Genomic DNA, 25507 nt, shown 5'->3' on the forward strand with positions numbered 1-25507 from the left:
TAATGTTTGGCAAGAAACATTGTAATAGACAAAATAAATATTTGTGAAAAGAGAAGGAAAGATAAATGTCTCAAAACTGTATCTTTGTAATTCATCCCTCCTCCGAGCCTTTTTCCCAACTATGCTGGTGTCGGCTTCCAGTCTAACCGGATTCAGCTGAGTACCAGTGCTTTACAAGAAGCGATTGCCTATCTGACCTCCTCAACCCACTTATTGGTTAGATTGGTGTCAGACTTACTGGCTTCCGACTACCCGTAACGACTGCCAAGGATGTTCAAGGATGTATCTTTGTAATTAAATCTTCAAAAATATATGTTTTGTGTTTTTAACCATTGAATTTGTAAATCAATTCCTTTTAAGCAAACAAAACCACATATCAAAACTAGTATAAGAATACAAATAATGTTATTTTGCAGTACACGTACATTTTCATTTGTATTAATCTTATCTGACAATAGATAACGATTCTCTGATATTCATTCTCTACAATATGGCGACGCCGAAATAGTCAACTGTGAAAAATCGTGTCGAAAATAGTGAAAATAACGTGTTTTTTGTGTGTTTGAGGATTGCTACTAAAATTAAGGATCACAGGTGTGTCTATTTATTTTAATTTTGAGGATTTTTTTTACTAAATGTTGCGTGTAAAACGTTTTTTTGTAATGTGACGTTTCGTTGCAAAGTCGAAGATACAATTGTTGAACGTTGTAAACACGGTGTAAAGTCACAAATTACTATTAAAAACATTCCTAATTTATCATCAAAATAGTTTATTTCACTTTCTTTTGATAAAAACGTCGCAAAAAAGTTAAGAAACTGCGTAAATCGATACGGAATTGACAGAACAGACAATTTGTTTATAACTTTTTTTTTAAGCATGACGAAAAAACATGGCCGTTCTAGAATTTTGAATTCAAATGTTTTTCTACGACTTAAAACTTTGTAAATACAATGTATAAAAACAAAAACGTTACGTTAGACTTTGTTTCAATTATTGTTTGTGAAAGACAAAGATGTTTTCGGAAAACTCAAATTGAGTCTACAAAATTGAAAGACAAAAATTTCGTGAATCAAAGGGAACAGCAACTTCAGTATTTTTGCTGTAGTTAGTTCTAGGAATACTTGGCATTCTAGTTACGAGTAACGAGGGCCCTCTAACTGCGATAGTGCTGTCGTTTCTATATATTTAGATGCAGTCGGGTTTTCGGTTTTTCTTCTTTTTAGAAGATTAAAAAAAAGAACTAATTAAAGCTTCGTTTACTTAAATAAGTTCATTGTATAGAACATATAGAAAACACGTTTTTATAAATGCACGTAAATATCGTTACTAACAAAAAAGTTCAAACACAGCAATGACACGATGTTCCATCATGAAGTTCCAGTTCATATCTTCCGGCTCCATCATCAGATCAGTTCGACAGTACCTTATTATTGTATTGTCATCAGAACTACATACAGCTGCCAATTTTCATGACGCTACTGTCCTTGGAAGATGGTTTCAGTTACCTTAGATTCCATTACATAGTTACATACAAGTCGACCTAATAAAAGGTGTTACAGCCTTTGTATCGTCCCACTGCTGGGCTGCGGCCTCCTCTCACACGGAGAAGGATTGAGCATTAATCACCACGCTTGCTCAATGCGGGTTGGTGATTGCAGACTATAAGTCCAGGTTTCCTCAAGATGTTTTCCTTCACCTTTTTATCAGCCAATGGTGTCCAAGATATACTTAGAAAGTACATACAAACTTAGAAAAATTTGCATTGGTACTTGCCTGACCTGGAATCGAACCCACACCCTCATCGAGAGGTTGGTTCTTTACCCACTAGGCCACCACGACTTAATCCTAATAAAAGCGTGTTAAAAATCTTCTTTACCACAAAATTATAACTGCGTAGAATCTTACAAAGACTAATTTATTGACTGTGTACAAAACGCTTAATAAAATCATTCGATAATTTCAGATAACGTACCCACATAAACAATGTAGATTTTTGTTTTATCTGTACTTGTTTTACTATTATCAATAAGTATTTAAAGTTCGTTGTTACAATTTAGCTTGGGTTGTGGCTACTTATGATCGATCGACCATAAGGTTAAGCAATGCTTGGTGCGGTGACAATCATGTCATGACAAGTTCCTCCGTGTATCGGGAGGCACGATAAATTGGTAGGTCCCGAAGGTACTATCTTGTCATGACAAGTTCCTCCGTGTTTCGGAAGGCACGTTAGTAAGTCCCGGCTATCATTTGAATGTCTTCGGCAGTCGTTATATGGGTACCATCTTGTCATGACAAGTTCCTTGGTGTTTCGGAAGGCACGATAAATTGGTAGGTCGCGACTCTCATTTGAACATCTTTGGCAGTCGTTACGGATAGATAGAAGCCAGGAAGTCTGACAACCAGTGATACCGAGGAGTAGGTTAACTGGGTCAAGAAAGTCAGAGAGGCAGTAGCTCTTTGTGGTACAGTGGTACTCAACTGCATCCTTTTAAAACTGGAAGCTGACCCGAACATAATAGGGAAAGCCTCGGGAGATGATGATGTAGTAAATGAATCTTTAGAAAAGAATATAGATAAGTTTAAAAACGTGGAACCCAAAGTGCTCTATAAATAAAATGAATTTAGTCAAAACTTGAATTGGAACACAGTACTACTGCAGATGAACTGATTGAAACACTTGAAAATTTTGGCACTGGCATAGAACTACTAGAAATCTATTTATGTATAATCAAATAATAAACTTCCTTGAAAAGCGAGTTACGAACCTCTTTGAAACGTTTGAAGTGAAAGCTTTTTATTTAATAATGTAATAACGCTAAAAATACGAAAAGAAAATGGAATGCGCCAAAAATTATAGGTACAATAAAACAATCCATTTTGGGGGTCCCTTAGATAAGCAAGCTTTTTTTTTAAGAGTCTCAAAAGCTAAACTTGTTTCTCTTTACAACTCCCACCGCAAAAAGAGGAGTTATAAGCTTTAACAGCTATTATGTAGCAACTTAGCTTCTTAACAGATAAAATGACCGCTACGTGTATCTGTCTGTAGCACATAGCTCTTGTTTAAGATGAAATCTTGTGTTCCTGCAGTGTTAATAGACATGTTTCATCAAAATCCTCTTTCAAGATTATCTATTTTGTTCTCTGATACAGTAGAAGTATGTTTTCTTCAACAAAGCTTGCTATAATGTATCGTTGTATCATCAATAGACCGGCGCACACATTATTTCACACATCTTGATACTAACCTGAGACCTTTATACACCCATATTTGCAAAACACAATTCAATGTTCTTCTATTCTATAACACGCCTTTCTACCCTTTCCAGAAAATGCAATCCTCAAGCCAAGGCCAAGGCCGCTATGGATATGCTGGCTACCAAGGCTATCCATACGTCAACCCCATGGTCACAGATGTGCCGACTATAGATGCCGAGACTGCGTCAAGATGGGCCAACCTGCCGAGAAGACCCATGCAAGGAGGTTCGGCGGTCGTTGGTGCTGCCAGTAGCGCTAGTAGGACGGTTAATAGTTCACAGGTATGTTGTTAAGACTAAGCTGCTTCATTGGTTTAGGGCGACTGCTAGGGGTATACTCCCGCGTGGGTCTGTGGGCAGTGAGTTTGGGTGGCTCATCGTCCCTCTGTCTAATTATAAAAAAAGGCCGCTTGTTGTTCGAAACAGATACAGCGGCCCTGGTACATAGAAGGCCCACGACGGAATACGACAGTTTTTAGTCAGTAAGAGTCTGACACTCTCGCCGCTGCTAACCCACAGCGAGAGGGGTCATTTGATGATTTTTGACGTCATTAAAAAAAAGGGGTATACTCCCGGTTGAAACGTAAATCTATATGTGCAAAAGCAGCCCAGAGTCTAGAAGCTGGTGATTTATGTAAAATGTACCTTGTGTCTGTGAGTCTGAGAGCATGGAAACCCACCTGACCTCTCCCTTATAAGAAATTCTGGCTATCTGTCTGTTTGTCTGTAGTTTCAACCAATTTATGTGAAAGGTACACAGATAGTCCTGACCCTGAAAAAGGACATGGGCTTTTTTACCCGGTTCGGGAAAGTGTTTCTCCTGGGACGTCGGTAAAACCTATGATTTACTGTAATGACTTCTTTTACTGTACCCTAACAGGGGACAGCCTTCTTTTGCTATGCCCTAGCAGAGTCCGTAATTGTACCTATTGAATTTTGCTTTAAGCCTCTTCAACACCTATTATGAAATGCAAATGAATGCATGACTTTTAATGAACCACAGGGAACAGCTACTAAGAATATAAAGATAATAAACTACAAAATACTAATGAAACCAGTGGTCTCACGGTTTCAGGCAGCCCCCTCTCGAACAGACGAGACGGTACCTCCGAAGCAAGACCCAGACGTCAACCCAGTGGTCTACATCGATCTACCAGAGGCTGGCAGCGAGGTCTCCAGGAGCATTGAGAGTCCTGGAGATGTAGAACCGGAATTTGTTCAGGTAAAGACACTACCTCCTCCCTCAGGCACGGTGGAGTGATGACTTGCGCAAGACGGCTGGCAGGAGCTGGATGCAAGAAGCCGAAAATCAATCTCAGTGGCGTGCAACTTGGAGAGGCTTATGTCCAGCAGTGGACTGCGATAGGCTGATGATGATGATGAAAGACACTACAATATTGCAATTCAGGCCTACAACACTGTTTATTATCTAGCTACTGCTATCGGTTTTACCCTTGATGACCTTCTTTGATAAGTGGGCTATCTGACACTGAAATAATTTTTCTAATCGGTCAAGTAATTCTTGAGATAAGCGAGTTCCAACAAACGAAACTCTTTAGCTTTATATTATTAGTATAGATATATAGATAGATACAATCATTCCCCTAGGATCGGCGCAGCATGTCTTTCAGGCCTCTTTATACTGTTACACTTTTTTTTTTATCGTCCCACTGCTGGGCTGCGGTCTCCTCTCACACGGAGAAGGATTGAGCATTAACCACCACGCCTGCTCAATGCGGGTTGGCGATTTCCTCAAGATGTTTTCCTTCAACTTTTTATCAGCCATTGGCGTCTAATATACTTAGAAAGTACATACAAACTTAGAAAAGTTGCATTGGTACTTGCCTGACCTGGAATCGAACTCACATCCTCATACTCGAAAGGTTGGTTCTTTACCCACTAGACCACCACGGCTTTATATGAATACTAATATTGCAACCTTTGATTCTAGGATACAATAATGTACGATCCCTTCGAGAACCGGCGCATAGATGTACCTAAAGATGACACAAGGTCTATAATGTCTTCAGACTCTGAATCCTCGTATCACCCACCAGCCAGACCAGCTATCAGGCCTGATACCTTGAACTTAGTTGGGGCTGGCTCTAGTAAGTATATGTTTAGTATTTTGTACGAAGGAAGAAAGAAGGACAGCTATTCAGGGAACTGTATTTCAGCTGCATAGTCTTTTCCCAACTATGCAGTGTGCCAAGTGGAGCAACTGCCTATCTGACCTCCACAAACTAGTTACACGGGCAATCTGATATCCCCTGCGGTGTGATTCTGTAAGACTTCATTCTAAACTTCGAAGAGTAGTATTTAGATATTTTAGCTTCTGTCTAACCACCACAAATGCCGAAGATGACAGTTGGGAAACTCGTCCACCACGGATCAACTGCGCCGACCGTTGCATAATTTTATAATCAATCAACGGATGTGGCTGTTATTACGCCACAAACTAACATAGGAATTATTTCAAATTGCGCGGTTAATTTTTTAGAAAAATCCATCAACGTATAACTTTGAGAAAACCAATTTCCATGATCACACTTTTGAATTGTCCAGACTCAAAACCAATCAACGGCCATATATATAGCCTTATATAGCCTAACCAGTTCCCAAACACCAACCATTTCATTTACAGGCACACCCCAACCAGGGACCTCACGCCAAACCCCTGGTCTGCCCAGCTTCATGTCGAAAGAGAGTCAAGTCTACGGGGGCGATGGAGCTGACGGGTTTCCTCTGTCTCCTATACCTATATCAGAGTTCCCTGAACCTCCTCCAGCGTATACTGAGATGTCTCCACAAGTTGCGACTCCGAGAGAGACTCCTATTGTTGAGCCTTTGAGGGTTGAAACTCCTCAGGGGCCGAGGACTCAGGTTATATTGCCAAGTAAGTGATTTTTATGAATTTTTGATTGTGAATCTTGTCCGTTCGGATTGCGGCAGGGCGTCAACCATATCTCGAGCAACGCGGGCAAGGCCTTTTATGTGCCATTGCAGGGCCGCGGTAACTCTTTCGAACAATCCCGCAGCCCCGGCAGGCCTTGGCCCTGCCATCCTTAGAAGGCATTCATCATTTGTGAGTCGGACTTACGCTGCAAGGGTTGCGTACCAACATCATTCAAGCAAAAAAATCTCGTTTATTGTATGCAAGCTAAGCAGTTTTTTTGTAACATAAATACATAACAACCTTTTATCAATCCCGCACGATTCATGGATGCAGTCTGGTGACATACGAACGTACATTAAAAAGCTCGAAATCCAAATAGACATATCGTAAATTACCTAACTTTTACATACATAGGCCTAAATTCTAATGCTATTTACAACATGTTCCAGAACCACCAAGCCCAGTGATAGCCAGCAGTCCAGTTGGTGCACAGAACTATGACAGAAAGTACCTGATCTGTCATCACTGCGGCTCCCGAGTCTATACCCTGGTTGTGAGAGAAAACGGCGCATTGACACACATGATCGCGTGTATTATATTCTTTTTGTTGTAAGTATAGTTTCTGTACTAATATTATAAAGCTGAAGAGTTCGTTTTGTTTGCTTGAAGCCGCTAAAATCCGGTAGCATTGGACCGATTTGCAAATTTCTTTGATTTTAGCCACCTAAGAGGCTAATTTATCCGGAGAAGTTCTCAAAAATAAGGGAATGATAAACATAAGAACAAAATATACACCACGATTTTTTGCAGTACATATATTTTTTCGGGGACTTTACATCGGACGCTGAAAAAAAGGTTGTTTTAAGTTTGACCGTTATACCTATAACGTAGCTTTTAAACGGTTGAACCAATTTCGATACCTAACAGACAGACATGTGTTGCTGGGGAGTTTGTTGCGCCACTTCTTCTTCCCAGCAAAAACATGTAGGAAGTGGTGAAGGGTGGGCGTTTTGGGGCTGTCTTTTGTTTTGACGTTCGAATAGTGCTGATTTATCAACGTAATTAGGACAAACGTTTTTGACTTTGCCATTTATAATTGAATTTATTTTATAATTCTTTCTTTTTGTTTCAGCTTCCCTTTCCTGATTTGCGTGTACTGCCTAGACTTCTTCAAATATAAGAATCATTATTGTCCAAATTGTAACAAGCTCATCGGATACGAAACTCCTATTGTTGGGGAAAAAGTTAACTATGTTACTTAACCGATTTATGACAGTTAATATTATATTAATATGTTTTATTTTAATGTTACACTTGAGAGCTGAAAATTGGGTCAGTCACCTATATCACCTATATTATTTTTACTAAAGTAAAAAAAAATTGGACACATTCGATTTTTGCTCGGTTTGAAGAAACACATCATACATAAAAAATATCCTCTTCATCGCGGAACGTACCCAAGAGGCTGGCAGATTTGAAAACAAAATCGTTCCGAATTGACTTATGTGTATAACATTTTTTTTATTATTTTTTTTTGTTAAATAAAAACCATTTTTTTTGTAAAATTCTTTAAGTTGACATTTAATTCAAGTGACTCAATTTGAAGCACTTATGTTTAAGAGAAAGAGATTTTTTATGAGTGATCCTGTATTAGTTTTAGGAATATACATACTTATACAAATAATATACCTGATTAATGTCTACCTGTGTAAAAATGTAAAATTTTACAATTTTTTGTTAATTTTAAGTCATAAAATGTAATTTCATAAAATATTGTAAATCCATTAATCATTTGTTTAAAATGTGTTCATTTATTTCCTAAGTTACAATTCATGGCCGGTTGCACCTAAAATATTATATTTTTGTGCCAAAATAAATCCTCCAGTGTTTAAATTTTTGCTCCTGTATATAGGTTATGTTTTTAATAAGAAATTGAAGTAAATATAAAAATATTTCCTGCATTTTTTGCAATATTTATTAAAAGTCTCGTCTCAATCTCAAAAGAATATATTTTTTTTTAAGAACAAATATAGTTTTCAGACTTTTATTATACAATCGGCTAAAGCTTAAGTTTTTGATAATAATAAAAGTGTACTTATGTCATTTACAATTTTAAAATGTAAAATGAAATGTATATTTAATATTTTCATTTATATTAGTGAACTCAAGTAAGTTAATATATAATCATACAATATATAAAGCTACTTTAAATTACACAACATATGTATAAGTTTTTATTCAAAGGTGCATATTATATGTATAACTATTTTATTTTCTTCACAGACTGATTTACCTCTGATATGCTATAGATGCAAAATTATGTCCAATACTACATTACCTAATTGCAATATTTTGTATTTCTGAGAATTTTCATATTTATCTTACTCCTATGAGAGTAACATGATAGACAAACGATCTTTTTTCGGTTTTCCATAGATAACTAGTTTATGTGGCTAACTCTACCATGTGTGACATATTAAAGAAATACCTTCTATCAAAAAATAAACTTATGTATTATAGAATTTATTCATTCGTTTTCTTTAACCTGAAATAAGTTTTAAAAACACCAGTGGAAAGCAAAACTATATGGGTCGTACCACAAAAAAAATTAAACGTCTGTTGAACACTTGTCTAATAAAGTACAGATTATGACGTTAAAATAAGGTCAGTTTTGCAGCCACACTTTTTTTTAGACAAGTGTTCAACAGGTGTTTGCGTTTTTGTAATAAGGCTGTATATGTGTTGAAAAAAAAACATAATATTTAAGTATACAGAATCCCTAGATAAACAATTATCATAGGTAGTCGTTTTTTTTAAAAGAAAGTTTGTATACGTTATGAAGCATAAATAAGGTTACAGTTCAGCACCGGCTGTCGCTGAAAACCAGCGCTGGGACTCCGTCTTGTTCCGGGTCGCAGCGTTATGCTGAGCGAGGGCCGTATTGCGTGCTTTAAGACGCATATTTTCCCCTTCTATTATTATTTCTGTCTAATTTTAAGTTTGTGTAAGCGTCTTTGGTTGCGCAATTAAATTATTTTCTTTTCTTCTTTCTAGTTTAAAATATGTGGGCATGAAATATCTCAAATAACGAACTGAAAAAGCAGGAACAAGATAATGGTAGCCATTATTATTGAAGTTTTAGAAGTAAAACCTTACCTATTTAATCTGATGGGGCCTCCAGTTTTTCTGACTTTTAAAGCTTGTTCCCAAAACTTGACTGCTTCCGGCAGTATTGTATTCTGAAACAAAAATATCACTTTTATATTTACTTAGAGAAGATGTGTGAGGAGAAAATTCATGAAAAATAAAGTGGGCTTTCAAAACGTTTCTGTAAAACTTGCGCTAAAAACAAACCCCCTTACTTATAAAATCTCTAATCACCTTCTAAGCAACATTTTAACTAATCACTACTTAAAGTCTTAAGTAGTGATTACATGTTAGTTAAGACATGCTTAAGCAACGTTTATAAGTAAGAATTTTCTTAAACGGCCCTTAAGTATTACTTATATTTAATTCACGTTTATAAGTAAGGCTGTAAATCATTAATTTGTCTTTTCAGAAATAATTCAGAGAGCAGATAAATAAAGTTAAAATATTACATTTATCTACATTTATTTTATTTTAAAGGAAAAACTACATTTTAAATTCATTATTCATTAAAACGAGCAGCAAGACGAAAAAAATGGTGGTAAAAAAACTTAAAACTTACATTTATCATGTCAAACTTCTCTGGTTCTAACCTGGAAAGAAAAAAACAAATACAAATTAAAACAAACTTTGTATAAATGTCTATTTATAAATACACTAGCAGTTTTCCCGCGGGTGGGAACTACTGCCCGTACCGGGATAAAATATAGCCTATGTTACTCGGGAAGAGTGTAGCTTTCCAACAGTGACGAATTTTTCTAATCCAGTTTGTTCTGGACTCTTCGCAAACAAACACAAATTATTTCCTCTTTATTATTTTAGTACACATAAGAAGCAGATTGACGTTTACATTTTCTCATACAAACAGGATAATTAATATATTATTCTAACTTTATGGTATGAATACAAATAAATGTCAAATATCAAGTATTCTGCTAGTGTAGGATTTATGCTAATGTTTTGTCTGGCTAGATGTAGCAAAACAAATCTATGTGATTGGATTTCTAACATGTTTTAATTTGGTATTCAGATCTGAAAGGTTAATTAATAAGTTGTCTATACCGGGAGTCGCTCACAATCACATTAAATGAAAAAATGTGCGAAAATTAGAACACCATATAAAAGTCAGTCATTACAAACAACTGAAATTCTCCCTTGAAAACTGACAGCTGTCAACTGATCAAAACATTCGATACAACAATGCGCCATAGAATATCATAAAGTATATGCGCTAGGATTTAATGTGATTGTGAACGACACAGCCTGTATATTAATATTATAAAGAAGAACCATTTTTTTATTTGTACTAAGGAACGGGAAGGAAGGAACTACTGAACCGATTTGAAAAATTCTTTGACTGTTGGAAAGCTACACTCTTCCCGAGTAACATAGGCTATATTTTATCAGGGTACAGGCAGTAGTTCCCACGGGACCCGGGTGAAACCGCGGGCAATAGGCTAGTAATTTTATAAAGCGTTTATGTAAACCTGAGTCTATGTGTGAGTGTGTATTAGAGTGTATGTGCGAGTGTGTTAATGAGTGTCTGTTTGAGTGTGAGTGTCTATTTGAGTGTATGTGTGACCTCTTTAGGAAATGATTTAGTTTCTTACCTATAGACGGAATGGTCATAAAATATACTAATTCTTAATGGCTGGTCTATGCTTCTTTTCTTGACTATATGTGCAGGCTCTATATGAACCCCTCGGACTACCTGTAACAAATAAACACAAAACATTAGTAGATATAATAATAATAAAAAAAATAGGTTTCAGCTACTACGTTTCTAATAAAAAAAAATTGCCATAATTTTGACACAAAATCAAAAATCATTTATTCAAACTTGGCTGCAAGACAGCACTTTTTGAACGTCAGGAATTTACAAAAGACAGCCCCGAAAATGCCCACTCTTCACCACTGCCTATGTGTTTTTGATGGGAAGAAGTGGCGCAACAAACTCCCCAGCAAACTTGTAAGTAAAGGCATCAAATAATTAAAGAAAGAAAGATACGAAGAAATGCTCACTATATCCGCAAAATCGTCCAATACACCTTCTTGATGGCTTGCTAAAGGTCCTCCTTTTTTAGGAAGTCGGTTAAAGACTGCCCGAGATTAGGGCTGCCATCCGTCCGGGTTTCCCCGGATTTGTCCTCGTTTGGAGGCCGTCCGGGGGCCGTCCGGGCGGGGTTTCAAGAAGTGTCCGGGGAAAACCCGGAAATCGTACTCGTTCGCGGAAAAAATGCGATTTACGCCAAATGTCCGGGTTTTTTTAATGTTTGTCCGGGTTTAACGAAATTCGAGATGGCAGCCCTACTCGAGATTCAACTTGAGTAGTACACCAAATAATTTAAGAAAGAAAGAGAGGAAGGTGAGCTTGCTTAATATATCAGTAAAGTCATCAAATCTAAGACTCTCACTATTAGCTTTACCTAAGTAAAGTAAGTAAGTTAAGTAAGAAGTTTCTTGTTTAACGGCCAGTTTCTTCATCAAAAGTTAAAGTTAAAGTAATGTCTAAAGTAAAAGTAACAGTCAAATTCGTTTTTTCAAGGCTAAACTGAAAAAATTCATAGAAAAATTGAATTTAACCGTTACTTTTACTTTAGCCATAACTTTAACTTTAACTTTTGATAAAGAAACTGGCCGTAAGTGTATAAATAGATTTAGTTCATTATGTAAATAAATATTAAATCACGTAGGTTACCAAAGAAAGAAAGCTAAATATATCCGCAAAGTCGTCACATATTACCTATATCTTGATGGTTTACTTAAGGTTGCAACCCTGACCGAGATATAAATCTGCTCAGTAAGTCTTCCGTATTGCGAGTGAAACAGCCTTGCATTACGTTTTCAATGAATTTCCCTGTTTTAACGTGTTTTTAACCGATTTATAAAAAAGGTAGGGCTTTTTATCCTCAACTGTCGAGCATTAGCCCTTTTTTTAACGACGTTAAAAATCATCAAATAACCCCTCAAGCTGTGGGTTAGCAGCGGTAAGGGAGTGTCAGACTCTTACTGACTAAAAACCGTCGTGTTCCGTCGTAGGCCTTTTATGTACCGGGGTCACGTGTTTAATTCCTGAGCCGGGCAAAATCGCTTTAGGGGTTTAAGAAAGTTTCATAAAGCAGGCCCAACTGTGTGGAAGTTGGTGATTGAAACACCCGTGCATCGGAGAGCACGTTAATGTCGGTCCTGTGCCTGATCTCTCTCCGACGGTGTCGGATTATCGTCCCATCGCGCTATGAGAGTGAAGGAATAGTAAGTGCATCTGGGTCCAAGCAAATGCTCGTGCACTATAACATGTCCTGCGCAATTTCCTTATATGAGAACAACTGCCGTGGCCGATAATCCGTATAAAAGTGAATAGCCTTGTGCTAAATTTTTAATTAATTTCCCTGTTTTTTAACCAACTTCAAAAAACGAGGAGTTTTATTTTTTGTTCAACAATTACTAGGAAATAGCTGAAAACAAAAACTTTATTCTAATTGAGTTTAAATTCTTAAACAATGCGGAATCATCTGCCTCGCTTTTTTTCAACTATGTTGGGGTCGGCTTCCAGTTTAACCGGATGCAGTTGAGAAACAGTGTTTTATATGGAGCGAATGTCTATCTGAACTCCTCAACGCAGTAACCCGGGAAACCCAATAATAGTAAGAAAGACAGGTTGTCAGATTTACTGGCTTCTAACTACCCGTAACGACTGCCTAAGATGTTCAATGACAACCAGGACCTATAGTTTATCGTGCCCCCGAAACATGGTCACAGGCACCCAATCGAAAGCTGCGGGTTGTTCGAAAGCTGCGGGTTGTTCGAAAGAGGTACCGCGGCCCTAGCACATAAGAAGGCCTACGACGAAACACGACGGCTTTTAGTCAGTAAGAGTCTGACACTCCCTCACCGCTGCTAACCCACAGCGGGAGGGGTCATTTGATGATTTTTTACGTCGTTAAAAAAAAAAAAAAGGCGCCCAAGATACACTTAAGAAGTACATACAAACTTAGAAAAGTTTCATTGATACTTGCCTAACCTGGAATCGAAGTCTTACTCATACTTAAGAGGTCAGTTCTTTACCCACTAGGCTAACAGATTTTAATAAAATTTGGTACAGAGATAGAGTTGACCTTGAGAAAGAACATAGGATAGTTTTTATCCCGGACTTTTGAAGAATTCTCTTGGAAACGCGATATAACCAAACTCTACGCGGGCGGAAGCTAGTACTTTATACCACTGAGTTTGAATTCTTAATGAATACAGAATGCAGACGTAAAGGGGTCTACACACCAAAGCCGCTGACCCGGCGGCACAGCCCGGCGGCACGACAGCCGCGGCATGTGGTGTTCTAGTAATTGTCAAATACTCTATGAAAGCCGGCGGCATGATTGTACAAAATACGGCCGGCGGGTTGGGCCGCCGGGCTGTGCCGCCGGCATCAGCGGCTTTGGTGTGTAGACACCTTAATAATAATCCATCTTCATTACCTAATGTGTTAATTAATACCAATTTAGTTCGTATGCATATCCATTACATCTTCATATTAGTCGTTATAGCGAATGAGATCAAATGTCAAATATAGCGTGAATATGCTTTACCTATTTTTTTTTTATTTTTTTTATGACGTTAAAAATCATCAAATGACCACTCCCGCTGTGGGTTAGCAGCGGTGAGGGAGTGTCAGACTCTTACTGACTAAAAACCGTCGTGTTCCGTGGTAGGCCTTTTATGTACCAGCGCCGCGGTAACTCGCGCGAACAATCCCGCAGCCCCGGCAGTCCTTGGCCCTGCTGGGGTAATATGCCTTATCTAATATAAAGTTTCGGCTTTCAGTCTAACCAGATGCAGCTGAGTACCAGTGTGTCACATGGAGTGACTGTCAATCCGACCGCAACACAGTTATGGGTGTTTTATGCAGTTGACAGCTGTCAATTTTCATGGCTTTTTTTTTGTACTGACTGACAGGAATGTCATCTGCACTGAAATACGGTCAGAATATAGCCGGCAACCCTTGGTGTGTTGGGCAAATTTTTGTTGTGTTACCAGCCTAAATCAACAATCTATACATATAATAAAATGATAGAAAAGTCAAAACTGTACTTTGAATATTTTTTTTAAAGAATACTTGGGGGGTGATCCATAATCGATTCTGAACCCAAATATGTAGCTTTTAGAATTTTTGTCTGTATGTCTGTTTGTCTGTATGTTTGTCCCGGAAAAACTCAAAAAGTACTGCATGGATTTAAATCAAATTTTGCATGACTATTACCTGGGGGCCGGTTCAACACATAGGCTATATATTATCACGCTATCACCTACGGGGGATGAGCAATGAACGATGAACCGAATGCAGACGAAGACGCGGGCAACAGCTAGTATTTTAATAATGGAAAAGAACGCACACAACCATCTATTTCAGGAAAAAAACAAATAAAAAAAAGCAATTTTGTTTTTGTTCTCATTGTTAACGAAAATAGCCCCCGGCTACATAAGGCTTATTTATACTCATCCCATAGAGCAGTGTTTCCCAAAGTGGGCGATAACGCCCCCTTGTGGGCGCTGCAGGTCTCAAGGGGGGCGGTAAGAGACCCAGAAAGAAAATAGGGGCGTTGTGTAGAGGCCTGGGGGGTGATTCGTAATTTTATTTAGCTAGCAGGCTTCTTAGACAACGACTTGTGAACATCAACTAATATGAATTACAAGATTGCTCAGACTCGGTTCTATATTTCTCTCCACGTAGTTCATATATCTGTCCTATTTTACTGAATATAGAAAAAATAAAAATCATGTCAATGTCAATCGGTCGCTCCGTTTCGTAATTAAAGTAGACACAAACAAACAAATAAAAAGGCAACAGACACACTTTCGAATTTTGATAGTTATTAGTACTCGTAGATATCTATCATGTTTTAACAAGTTTTTGTTAAATCGGCTGGTTCAAGTTGTACGACCAGGATGGCACGGGCAGAAGAGACCAGTCACTGAGGGTGCCATTCTAATCTGCAAAGCCTAGGTTCACTTCATTATTCAAATTTTAAACAAAACTACAACAGTGCATGCGCAAACAAGGCAGGACGTCGAGGCGGCACTGGAGGGGTGCCAGTCCGGCTGTCACCCCTCTCTTTCTCGTTTATTTATGTTTTTTCCCGGTTTACTTAAATTAATTCCTCAAAGTTATAAAGGAAAAAAACAGTTTTTTCAACATTTCTGGTTTTTCTGCGCCCTTTGAGTCAGTCAAAAAATTCTGCTCTCGCTGCACTTGCGCCTTTCACTTAACATTGACTATTTTCTAATTTCTTTAGGTATCATTACGTCCCAAAAATCAAAAAATTTGCGCTCGCGGCTTCTTCTCTTTGCAGTGTTTTTTTTTTCACACTTGTTGAGGTACTTTTGTGCCCCAAAACTAAACAATTTGCGCGGTTTTTTTTAACTTGTTTTGGTACTTTACTCTTCCAAAACTCAAAAATTTCGCGCTCGCTGCGCTCGCGGCTTTTTCACTTGTGACTGGTTTTTAACCCCCGACGCAAAAACGACGGGGTGTTATAAGTTTGACGTGTCTGTGTGTGTGTGTGTGTGTGTGTGTGTGTGTGTATGTGGCATCGTAGCTCCCAAACGGATGATCCGATTGTAATGCGGTTTTTTTTGTTTAAAAGGTATGCCAGTCGGGAGTGTTCTTAGCTATGTTTGGTGGAAATCGGTTCAGGTCTTCAAGGTCATCAGCTCGTTTGCTAGATGTGATAGGAATGTTACACGCTCAGTTTACTTGCAAGCATATGTGGGATCTGAAATTTGAAACACTAATGTCTTTTGGAACCACTGAGCTGGTCTGCTGTTAGGGCACGAAGGTAGGAGACGTAACCCTGAACTGCCTTTTAGTAAACCCATCGAGTTTGGGCTCGTTGAATTTGTCTTGACGAGTTCTCTTCATGTTTCTGATTGACGAGAACCTGATGCTGGAAATGGGATATGGCGGATGAAACCCTGGAATACCGGAATGAAACGGATAAACCGATTTATATTTTTGCTGAAAATCTAGAATGTCCAAAGGTCTTTATTGTTTCCCAATCGAGCCAGTTTGTCATGAGGATTATTAAACAGCTTCCTTTGGCCGAGATCGCATATAGCGACCCCATCTTAAGATAAAATAAATTAAATTAAAGAAGGAAAAATTAAGGAGCTCCTTTAAAAAGCATGAAATAAAATTAAATTATAAATTTAAAAAAACCCCCGACCCAAAAAAAGTAAACCCTATAAAAAGCAAAAAATAACTTTTAACACTACGTAAACTAAATTTTGACGTGTCGGGGGACCGCTTTTTACCTTCATAAATACTTACATAAATCAAATGATACCTACCTAATTACAACATTCGTTAAAAAAAAAAAACACGTATCTAAAGTAATGAATTAGAGCGGTCCCCCGACACGACAAAATTTAGTTTACGTAGTGTTAAAAGTTATTTTTTGCTTTTTATAGGGTTTACTTTTTTTGGGTCGGGGGTTTTTTTAAATTTATAATTTAATTTTTATAAAACATGTTTGGGTTCTATTACGTCCCAAAACTCAAAAATTACGGGCTCGCTTCGCTAGCGCTTCAAAAGTTTGCAGTGATCTGTCTCCGGTTTCTTTATGTTAAACCAGGCAAAAAGCACCATGAATGACCATATTGCACTATATTTTGTCGCTTTTTGGGGGGTGCTCAATAGGTAGTCCGCCCCGGGTGCCACCCGATGCTACGCCGCCACTGTAAGAGTCAACTTGAGACCTAAGCGCCGCGGTATGTTACCTACCTGCCCTCAGGTTTAAGTTGCGGGTTATAGTAAAAGTTTCGTTTAGAACTCTCCGTTAATAAACATATATAGGTCACAATAATTAATTAACTGAATTTGAAGTTATAGTGGTCTTTAAATAGGTGAAAAAATGGGGGGGCGCTAAAAAAATATTTATTCTCAAAGTGGGCAGTAGACAAAATAAGTTTGGGAACCACTGCCATAGAGGAAGGAACGATAGCGGAGATACCATAAGGAAGGTAGGTCAGGCGCCTTCTTGTAGGTCAAGCAACGTACAGTAGGCGTGATCAGTTACTAAAACTAACAAGGCGTTTGGGTTCCTTGTGAAATCAAAACCAATCTGTCAAAGATTGGTCTTGATTGATTGGTGATTTTATTTTGAAAATAATAAGCGGGTTCCATAAAAGGCGAGTAATAGTGGAACTTGTAATGTACCTCGGTCCCCTCGCCCCGCATGTTGTCGCGCTACTTTCTTAGGAGATTTTGCGTTATGACATCTCCGCTATTCATTTTGTTCTCCATGACTTATCCCCTTTATTTTTTAGACCAAAAATGGTATGAAAAGTAATTTGTTTTCAATTCACTAGGTATTTTGTAATATTTTAATAAAGTGCTTGAAAAAAATGGGCAAGTGCGAGTCAGATTGGGTTACAAAGGATTCCAAACATAGCTATTGGATATAAAAACGCCTACTGATATTTTTTTGTGTGATATGACCTTTAGCAGATTGATAAACAAACAAAATGGAAAACATATATCCGTTGATATATTTTATGTTGCAGTTCATCATCATCTCCCGAGCCTTTTCCCAACTATGTTGGGGTCGACTTCCAGTCTAACCGGATTCAGCTGAGTACCAGCGCTTTCCAAGGAGCGACTGCCCTATCTGACCTGACCCCCTCAACCCAGTTACCTGTGCAACCCAATACCCCTTGGTTAGACTAGTCTGGTTGTAGTTATCCAGTCCATATTATTATTATAAAACTGAAGAGTTTGCTTGATTCATTGAAGACGCTAAACTCAGGAACTACGGTTCCCATTTGAAAAATATATCAGTGTTAGATAGTCCATTTATGAAGAGGGATGATACGCATGCAACAAAGTGTGTGCTAAGTATGAATGTAGATGGATGGAGAGGAAGAGGAAGACCTAAGAAAAGATGGATGGATTGCCTGAAAGATGACATGAATAGGAAGGGAGTGAGTGTCAGTATGACGAGTGACAGGGAAAAATGGAAGAGGAAGACATATTGCGTTGACCCCAAATAAAATTGGGAACAGGGCAGGAGGAAGAACAAGATAGTCCATTCATCAAGGAATTCTTGGGGCTTCTTTTTATCCTGGTGCGCGATGAAGCTTCCAAATGTCGTAGACGAAATCGTGGGCCAGTTATAATAATAAAATCCTATTGAAACTCTTTTATACGGTACCCTATTGTTAATATTTGTGTATTTTACCTCGTGTTTTCAATTTTTGAGCCGATTTTCATGATTAATTTCCATGTGGGCTTATTACACAATTGTTTGGTTGTTTTTTTTTTTAATTAAGCAGTAGATTTGATGTCAAATGGAATGTAGAAGGACCAAAAACTGTATGTGCCTAAAGGTGGTGTCAGGTTCAATTCGATATTAGGGTCGAGTCTAGAAAGGACATGAAATGGGTGCTGCTTGAGAGAGTTCTCAGACTCTTACTGACTAAAACCGACCATGTTCCTTTTCCTTACTCAAACAAGTTAGTCGGACCCCACCCTTTTTTTTAATAACATCAAAAGTCATCAAATGACCCCTCCCGCTGTGGGTTAGCAGCGGTGAGGGAGTGTCAGACTCTTACTGACTAAAAACCGTCGTGTTCCGTCGTAGGCCTTTTATGTACCAGCGCCGCCGTAACTCGCGCGAACAATCCCGTAGCCCCGAATTTTCCTCCACCTAGGTAAATTTAGTTTTTTTTTTATTATTCCGAAACATTTAATCCGCAATCCTTGACTCTACTGACTATAGACTATTATGGACGTCAATACAAAAATAATAAAATCAAATAAAAACCTGTACGTAGCGATATGATTCAGTCATAAATCTTTATTTTATATTCTCAGCCTGTTTTCAATTACAATTCCGTCATGTATTCCATTCACATTTGTGTTTGTTTTTATATGCTGTTTCGTAAGTTATATTGAAATATATAGATATTTTTTTATTATAATATTTAATTATTTTTGTGTTTTCGTGGAGTGTCAATTCGTCGTGACATTTATAACGCAGTATGCCAACTGAGTAGGAAGTATTGTCATCATCATGTTATCATCCTCCGAGCCTTTTTCCCAACTATGTTGGGGTCGGCTTCCAGTCTAACCGGATGGAGCTGAGTACCAGTGCCTTTCAAGGAGCGACTGCCCTATCTGACCGCCACAACCCAGTTACCCGGGCAACCCAATACCCCTTAATTACGCGGTGTCCTGCGTGAGCGACGAACGCGACGCGACGCGACGCAACACGACGCGACGTAATGCGACGCGATGCTATACGCGACAGATGTCCTACGTGATTTTGGTCATTACTTCTCAAATCATGGAGAAGTTGTGTTACAATTTTGCTTGAAAGTTCATATTTAAAGTACAGACAGCAACAATCTTCCAACTTGTTTGTACTAATAAACGATTTCTTTAATATTTATGTTTTTTTTGTCCCACAACAATCAACGCTTCTGAATAGTTCGCGGTGTCGCGTCTGGTCGCCCTCAAAACAAGTACGCGTTACGTCGCGTCTCGCCGCAGACTGTCACATAGGCCGCATGTCGGGAATTCCTTTGAGTTGATCGCGTTCGTCGCGTTCGCAGCGTCGCGTCGCGTCGCGTTCGTCGCTCACGCAGGACACCGCGTTAGACTGGTGTCAGACTTACTGGCTTCTGACTACCTTAGATCGCGTGTTCTAACGAAACTCTTCAGCTTTAAAATATTACCTTAAATAGATTTATCCATATAAGCAAGCCACTGTACTCTGTCAAGTCAACCCAAAAGGTCAATGTATGTCCTAAACAACTGACAACCGTTACTTTTACAAAAAAACCTCTCCAAGTGAAACGTTAGTCATGATTTTATCTTCACGAAACAGGTTTAAAAATATAAACATATATGTATGTCCCAAGACACACAGTAATGGCGAGATTCCACAAAAATTATTCACGAACTTAAAAACTGTCAACAAAGCCTAAAGTAACATCATCTTCCGAGCCTTTTCCCAACTATGTTGGGGTCGGCTTCCAGTCTAACTGGACGCAGCTGAGTACCAGTGCTTTACAAGGAGCGACTGCCCTATCTGACCGCCTCAACCCAGTTATACGGTAGTTTGCTCTACAATCACATTGCAATCGTAAACAATTTGCAGACAATATGATTCATTATTGAATCACAGAAAAGGAAAAAGACGTTTTCATCCCACCATCTCGGAAAGAGTAGTTTTACCCTTTGATATCTGAGCGCAAAAGCCGTTTTTATGCTCTAGAGCGGCAAAGTGATTTGAATTTAGAACATCGTGTGCAATACTCCATTTGTGACAATCTTGATAAGACTTTTCAAACAAATACATATTAAACAAATAAAATACTGCTTAAAATAATGATTCAATTAATTAAGTAATTTTTATTATTGTTTTTACATAGATTTTTAACCTCGTTTCATTTTTAAACTGACTTTTCAAATAAATGAACTTTAATAGGTACTTCTTTTTAATTTGATACTCATATGTGCGCGCCATTTTGTTTTTTTGCATTTAGAAATTTCCTCGATGAGGTGGGATGAAAAGTTACGTGTTGCACTCGAGTGCAAAGATTTTTCACCTTGTGCTCTTTTGATTCCCTCGCTATCGCTCAGGATTCTAATTATTGAAACACTCGCTACGCTCGTGTTTCAATTTTATAATCCTTCGCTTGCTCGGTCATCAAAATTGAGCCCGCGGTTAAAACGCAACTTTGCACTCTTGTATAACAAATAACTATTATTTAAAAGAAAAAATTGCGGAATGCCACATACGCTTCAATCGTAATTGAGTCGTGATTGGATCTCAGTCGGATGTGAATCGTATGTCGCTTAAGTAAAATTAGTAGAATCGGGTCCCAGAAGATACATTTCTGTGCGTAATAGTGCCCCACACCGGTGGAATCTTACCTCCAAGATCTTCAAACAAAACAAAACCTTAGCCTATATGTCTTTCTGCACGGAACTGGTTTTTAGAAATAAACAAAAATGTCCTAACTCAGGTTGGAAGATGCTAAAAATATCTATCATCCTCCGAGCCTTTTTCCCAATCATGTTGGGGTCGGCTTCCAGTCTAACCGGGTTCAGCTGAGTACCACTGCTTTACAAGAAGCGACTGCCTATCTGACCTCCTCAACCCAGTTACCCGGGCAACCCGAAACCCCTTGGTTAGACTGGTGTCAGACTTACTGACTTCTGACTACCCGTAACGACTGCCAAGGATGTTCAATGACAACCGGGACCTACAGTTTAACGTGCCATCCGAAACACAGCCAATGGTGTCTAAGATATACTTAGAAAGTACATACAAACTTAGAAAAGTTGCATTGGTACTTGCCTGACCTGGGATCGAACTCGCACCCTCATACTTGAGAGGTTGGTCCTTAACCCACTAGGCCACCACGACTTTTGAAGATGCTAAAAATATGCAAACACACGTTATTCAACTGTAAAAAGTTAAGTAATGTTAGGTTCAGCACACTGCAGATTAACTGCGGATTGCAACAAACGATCCATCCATTTTTCTTCGATTAGAGATTGGAATTAACATGTGATTACGTACGAGTACGACACAGTCTGTATATGATCAAGGATTTATTAAACCATTAATTCAAAAACATAGACTTAACAGAATCCCAAAAGTCCCTCCACACCAAAAAGTTTAGTTTTAATACCACCAAAAACTCAAAATTACATTTCTACGAAACTAAAAAATATTTTCCCCTTTATTTTCAGATCTCTGCTGCAGCTGCCATAGAGGTTTTAAATTTCCGACAGAAAACCTTGAAATTCAATTTAAAACTACACCTAAAATTAATTGGGATAGACGTAGTAGATATAAGGAAATTATATCCAAAATAAATGAAGTAACAAGGACATACAAGGCAAAAGAACCAACGAATTATGTTGACAGATACTATTTATCTGGTATTCCAAAAATCATTAGGATAATCAATAAAAACGATATGCGAAGGAATAATGCTGAAAACCATAATTTGAGTAGCATTCCCAAAATTATTCAAATGCCTGGTAAGCATATAGCTACAGACGATTTAATAAAACAATTTGAATTGAAAAATAAAAAAGTTGAACCTATATTAAGGCTAAAAGAAAAAGTTATAGCAGGAAACAGCACAATTCATAAGAAAATTGATACAACAGATGATAAGTTGGGAAATATGACTGTTAAAAACAATAATCCTAATCCAAAAGCAATGAATGTCATTCAAAGTAAAATAAAGAAGAATAACTTTACTGAAAATAATAATAAACATTCAACTCAGTTACAGGAAAAGAAACCTGATAAATTCTATGAGGATCTTTCAAAAATTATTCAAACTATGAGGACGAATATCAAAAACTATGAAATACTTAGTCAGCAAAAAACTCTCAACACTAATTTCGATGATATAAAGAATGATAATATTCATAACGATATGAAAAGAAACCACCCAGGTCAGAATATAGATATAGAAAATACTAATATTAATAAAACTGAGACAAATAATCTTGCCTCTAATTTTGATACGCTTAAAAATTTTAATACTAGCCTAAATGATTCCAGACCGAAAGCTTTTAAATTTATAATCATGAATGCTAAAAACGGAAGTGTAAGAAACCCACTTATACATACAGATAATGAAGAAAACCATAGTGGAAACGTAATCCCACAGATACAGACGAGAATAAACAATGATTTAGTCAAAAAAAGTTTCGATGAATTCAAAATGGTGAGACGCAAAACGCATTTTACGTTACCAGAGTTTGATTTTAATGCTGACAAACGGTATAAACCTGATGAATACCAAGATTCAAATAGATATAAAACTAAGAATAATATCATCAATGAAATAAGACCTAGGTATACAGGAGGTTATACTGATGATTATTACACGGAAGGCGAAGAAATACAAACTGATATGGACCGCAAAAACTACCCAACGTCCGCTGAAAAATCGCAGATAATGGATTTGCTTCGTAAGCAAGCGAATGTTATGGAGAAAACTTATTTAGACTTTGATGAAATGTTAAACATGCTTTCTACAAAACAGGAGATGAAGAAAATGTGTAGTTTTACAGAATTTACTTTCGAAACTACGACTGTTTCGACTAAATTAACGACGACTAAAACGCCGTCGACTAAAAGGCCGTCGACTGTCCTGACTCTTTTTGACGAAACTGAAATTAGGACGGCGCTGAAAAATGACCCGCAAGTGAAAAGGATTTTGAAAATCGCCAATTTGAAACGGGAGAAGTATTTGAAAAACGTTAGAGGGGATTTAGAAAATAATTAAATATTTACAATGTTACAGCCTTTTTTATCGTCCCACTGCTGGGCTGCGGCCTCCTCTCACACGGAGAAGGATTGAGCATTAATCACCACGCTTGTTCATGCGGGTTGGTGATTTCGGACTTTATAAGTCCAGGTTTCCTCAAGATGTTTTCCTTCACCGTTTTATCAGCGATTGGCGTCTAACGGCCAGTTTCTTCATCACTTTTACTTTTGATGAAGAAACAGCTGCGAAATATTTTTTGAAATCGGTTCAGTAATATCGGAGCCTTTAGGGTACAAACAAACAAAATCTACAAAATCTCTGGTGTTTATCATAGACACCAGTCTAACCAAGGAGTATTGGGTTGCCCAGGTAACTGGGCTTAGTAGGCCAGATAGGGCAGTCGCTCCTTGTAAAGCACTGGTACCCAGCTACATCCGGTTAGACTGGAAGCCGACCCCAACATAGTTGGGAAAAGGCTCGGAGGACAATGAGACCGACTAAAAACTTTGATTGGAAAAAAAATCCCTCCAAGGGCCGACTAAATCTGCGGGTTGTTCGAAAGAGATACCGCGGCCCTGGTACATAAAAGGCCTACGACGGAACTCGACGGTTTTTAGTCAGTAAGAGTCTGACACTCCCTCACCGCTGCTAACCCACAGCGGGAGGGGTCATTTGATGATTTTTGACGTAGGAAAAAAAAAAAAGGGCCGACTAAATATTCGGCAGTCTGCAGTTCTGCACACAGGCTTAATATTTACATTTGTAAAGGAATCTTTTCAAAATAAGGAAGAAAAACCTTTACATCGAAACCAAGCCACGTTTTCAATTACTTAAATAAACACAACTTTGGCGAAAACATAAAAACACAACATCAAACGAACAACATTAAAATATTTATAAGGTTAAACAATTTTTGTGGCTTTGGTATTATGTAGGTATGTATTTTATCTGTGTTTCGGATGGCACGTTAAACTGTAGGTCCCGGCTGTCATTGAACATCCTTGACAGTCGTTACGGGTAGTCAGAAGCCAGTAAGTCTGACACCAGTCTAACCAAGGGGTATTGGGTTGCCCGGGTAACTGGGTTGAGGAGGTCAGATAGGCAATCGCTTCTTGTAAAGCACTGGTACTCAGCTGAATCCGGTTAGACTGGAAGCCGACCCCAACATGATTGGGAAAAGGCTCGGAGAATGATGATGAATGTTTTATATTATATTTGCAAGTACATATTGGTTTCATATAACAGACTAACAACACGCTCCGGCTTCGCACGGGATAACAGTATTTCCCTACTATTTTATGTAGGTATGTTATCCATACTTCCCTACTTAATATTATAAACGCGAAAGTAACTCTGTCTGTTACGCTTTCACGTCTAAACCACTGTACTGATTTTAATAAAATTTGGTACAGGGACAGAGTTGACCTTGAGAAAGAACATAGGACCGAACTCTACGCAAGCAAAGCCGCGGGCGGAAGCTAGTCACAAAATAGTTTTACGGGACTTCAAATACTTCGCTATAATTTTATAAGTTGATTTCTACAACTTATCTAATAATTGATCTACGATTAAAGATCAAATTTTTATGTTAAATTTCAATCTCAAGATAGGTTATAGAAAGCCAGCTATAGAACTGCTGTGTAGTTGCTATAGCCCTATTTAAACCATAGACTCATTGTTCAATGGGTGTGTCTATGACCTACATTTGACCTATTCAACAATGATAACCTTTTGTTACAGTCTATTATGGCTAGATTCCCAGGTTTCCGAACGAAACCTGAGTGAACTACTTTTTGAACAGAACTAACCTTTTCGCTAAGTCGGTGAAAAAATAAACACAGTTAATAGATCTGCAGACAAGAGCTCTAGAGTATTTTTTTTCTGAACCAGTCTTACAAAGTATGTCATGAA

The 25507-nt window shown here is 38.0% G+C and overlaps 2 protein-coding genes and 1 long non-coding RNA gene across 4 annotated transcripts in view; 2 read left to right on the forward strand and 1 right to left on the reverse strand.

Moving 5' to 3' along the window:
• Positions 1-25507, reverse strand: part of Invadolysin (invadolysin) — an 85382-nt gene that overhangs the window by 18980 nt on the left and 40895 nt on the right. For both annotated transcript variants that reach the window (XM_064043264.1, XM_064043265.1), the window contains exons 2-4: positions 10909-11009; positions 9861-9891; positions 9308-9390 (exon numbers count right to left, since the gene is read on the reverse strand). In XM_064043264.1, the coding sequence (XP_063899334.1) occupies positions 9308-9390; positions 9861-9891; positions 10909-11009 (215 nt within the window). The remainder of the gene's footprint in view (positions 1-9307; positions 9391-9860; positions 9892-10908; positions 11010-25507) is intronic.
• On the forward strand, positions 444-7489 carry LOC110382961 (uncharacterized). Its single transcript, XM_064043431.1, has 7 exons — positions 444-594; positions 3328-3537; positions 4331-4477; positions 5207-5363; positions 5900-6151; positions 6601-6760; positions 7284-7489. The coding sequence occupies exons 2-7, from the start codon at positions 3331-3333 to the stop codon at positions 7411-7413; spliced, it is 1053 nt and encodes a 350-aa protein (XP_063899501.1). The 5' UTR covers positions 444-594; positions 3328-3330; the 3' UTR covers positions 7414-7489.
• On the forward strand, positions 19090-23629 carry LOC135119240 (uncharacterized). Its single transcript, XR_010278070.1, has 2 exons — positions 19090-19230; positions 22056-23629. It is a non-coding gene; the product is annotated as an uncharacterized LOC135119240 (long non-coding RNA).

This window comes from Helicoverpa armigera, chromosome 31 (assembly GCF_030705265.1).
Source record: "Helicoverpa armigera isolate CAAS_96S chromosome 31, ASM3070526v1, whole genome shotgun sequence".
NCBI lineage: Eukaryota > Metazoa > Arthropoda > Insecta > Lepidoptera > Noctuidae > Helicoverpa > Helicoverpa armigera.

Bases quoted from the DNA above. Each gene is read 5' to 3' on its own strand.
- LOC110382961 (XM_064043431.1), top strand. From the start codon at position 3,331: ATGCAATCCTCAAGCCAAGGCCAAGGCCGCTATGGATATGCTGGCTAC. The intron at 3,538-4,330 runs GTATGTTGTTAA...TCACGGTTTCAG, and splicing joins GGACGGTTAATAGTTCACAG to GCAGCCCCCTCTCGAACAGA. The intron at 4,478-5,206 runs GTAAAGACACTA...CTTTGATTCTAG, and splicing joins TAGAACCGGAATTTGTTCAG to GATACAATAATGTACGATCC.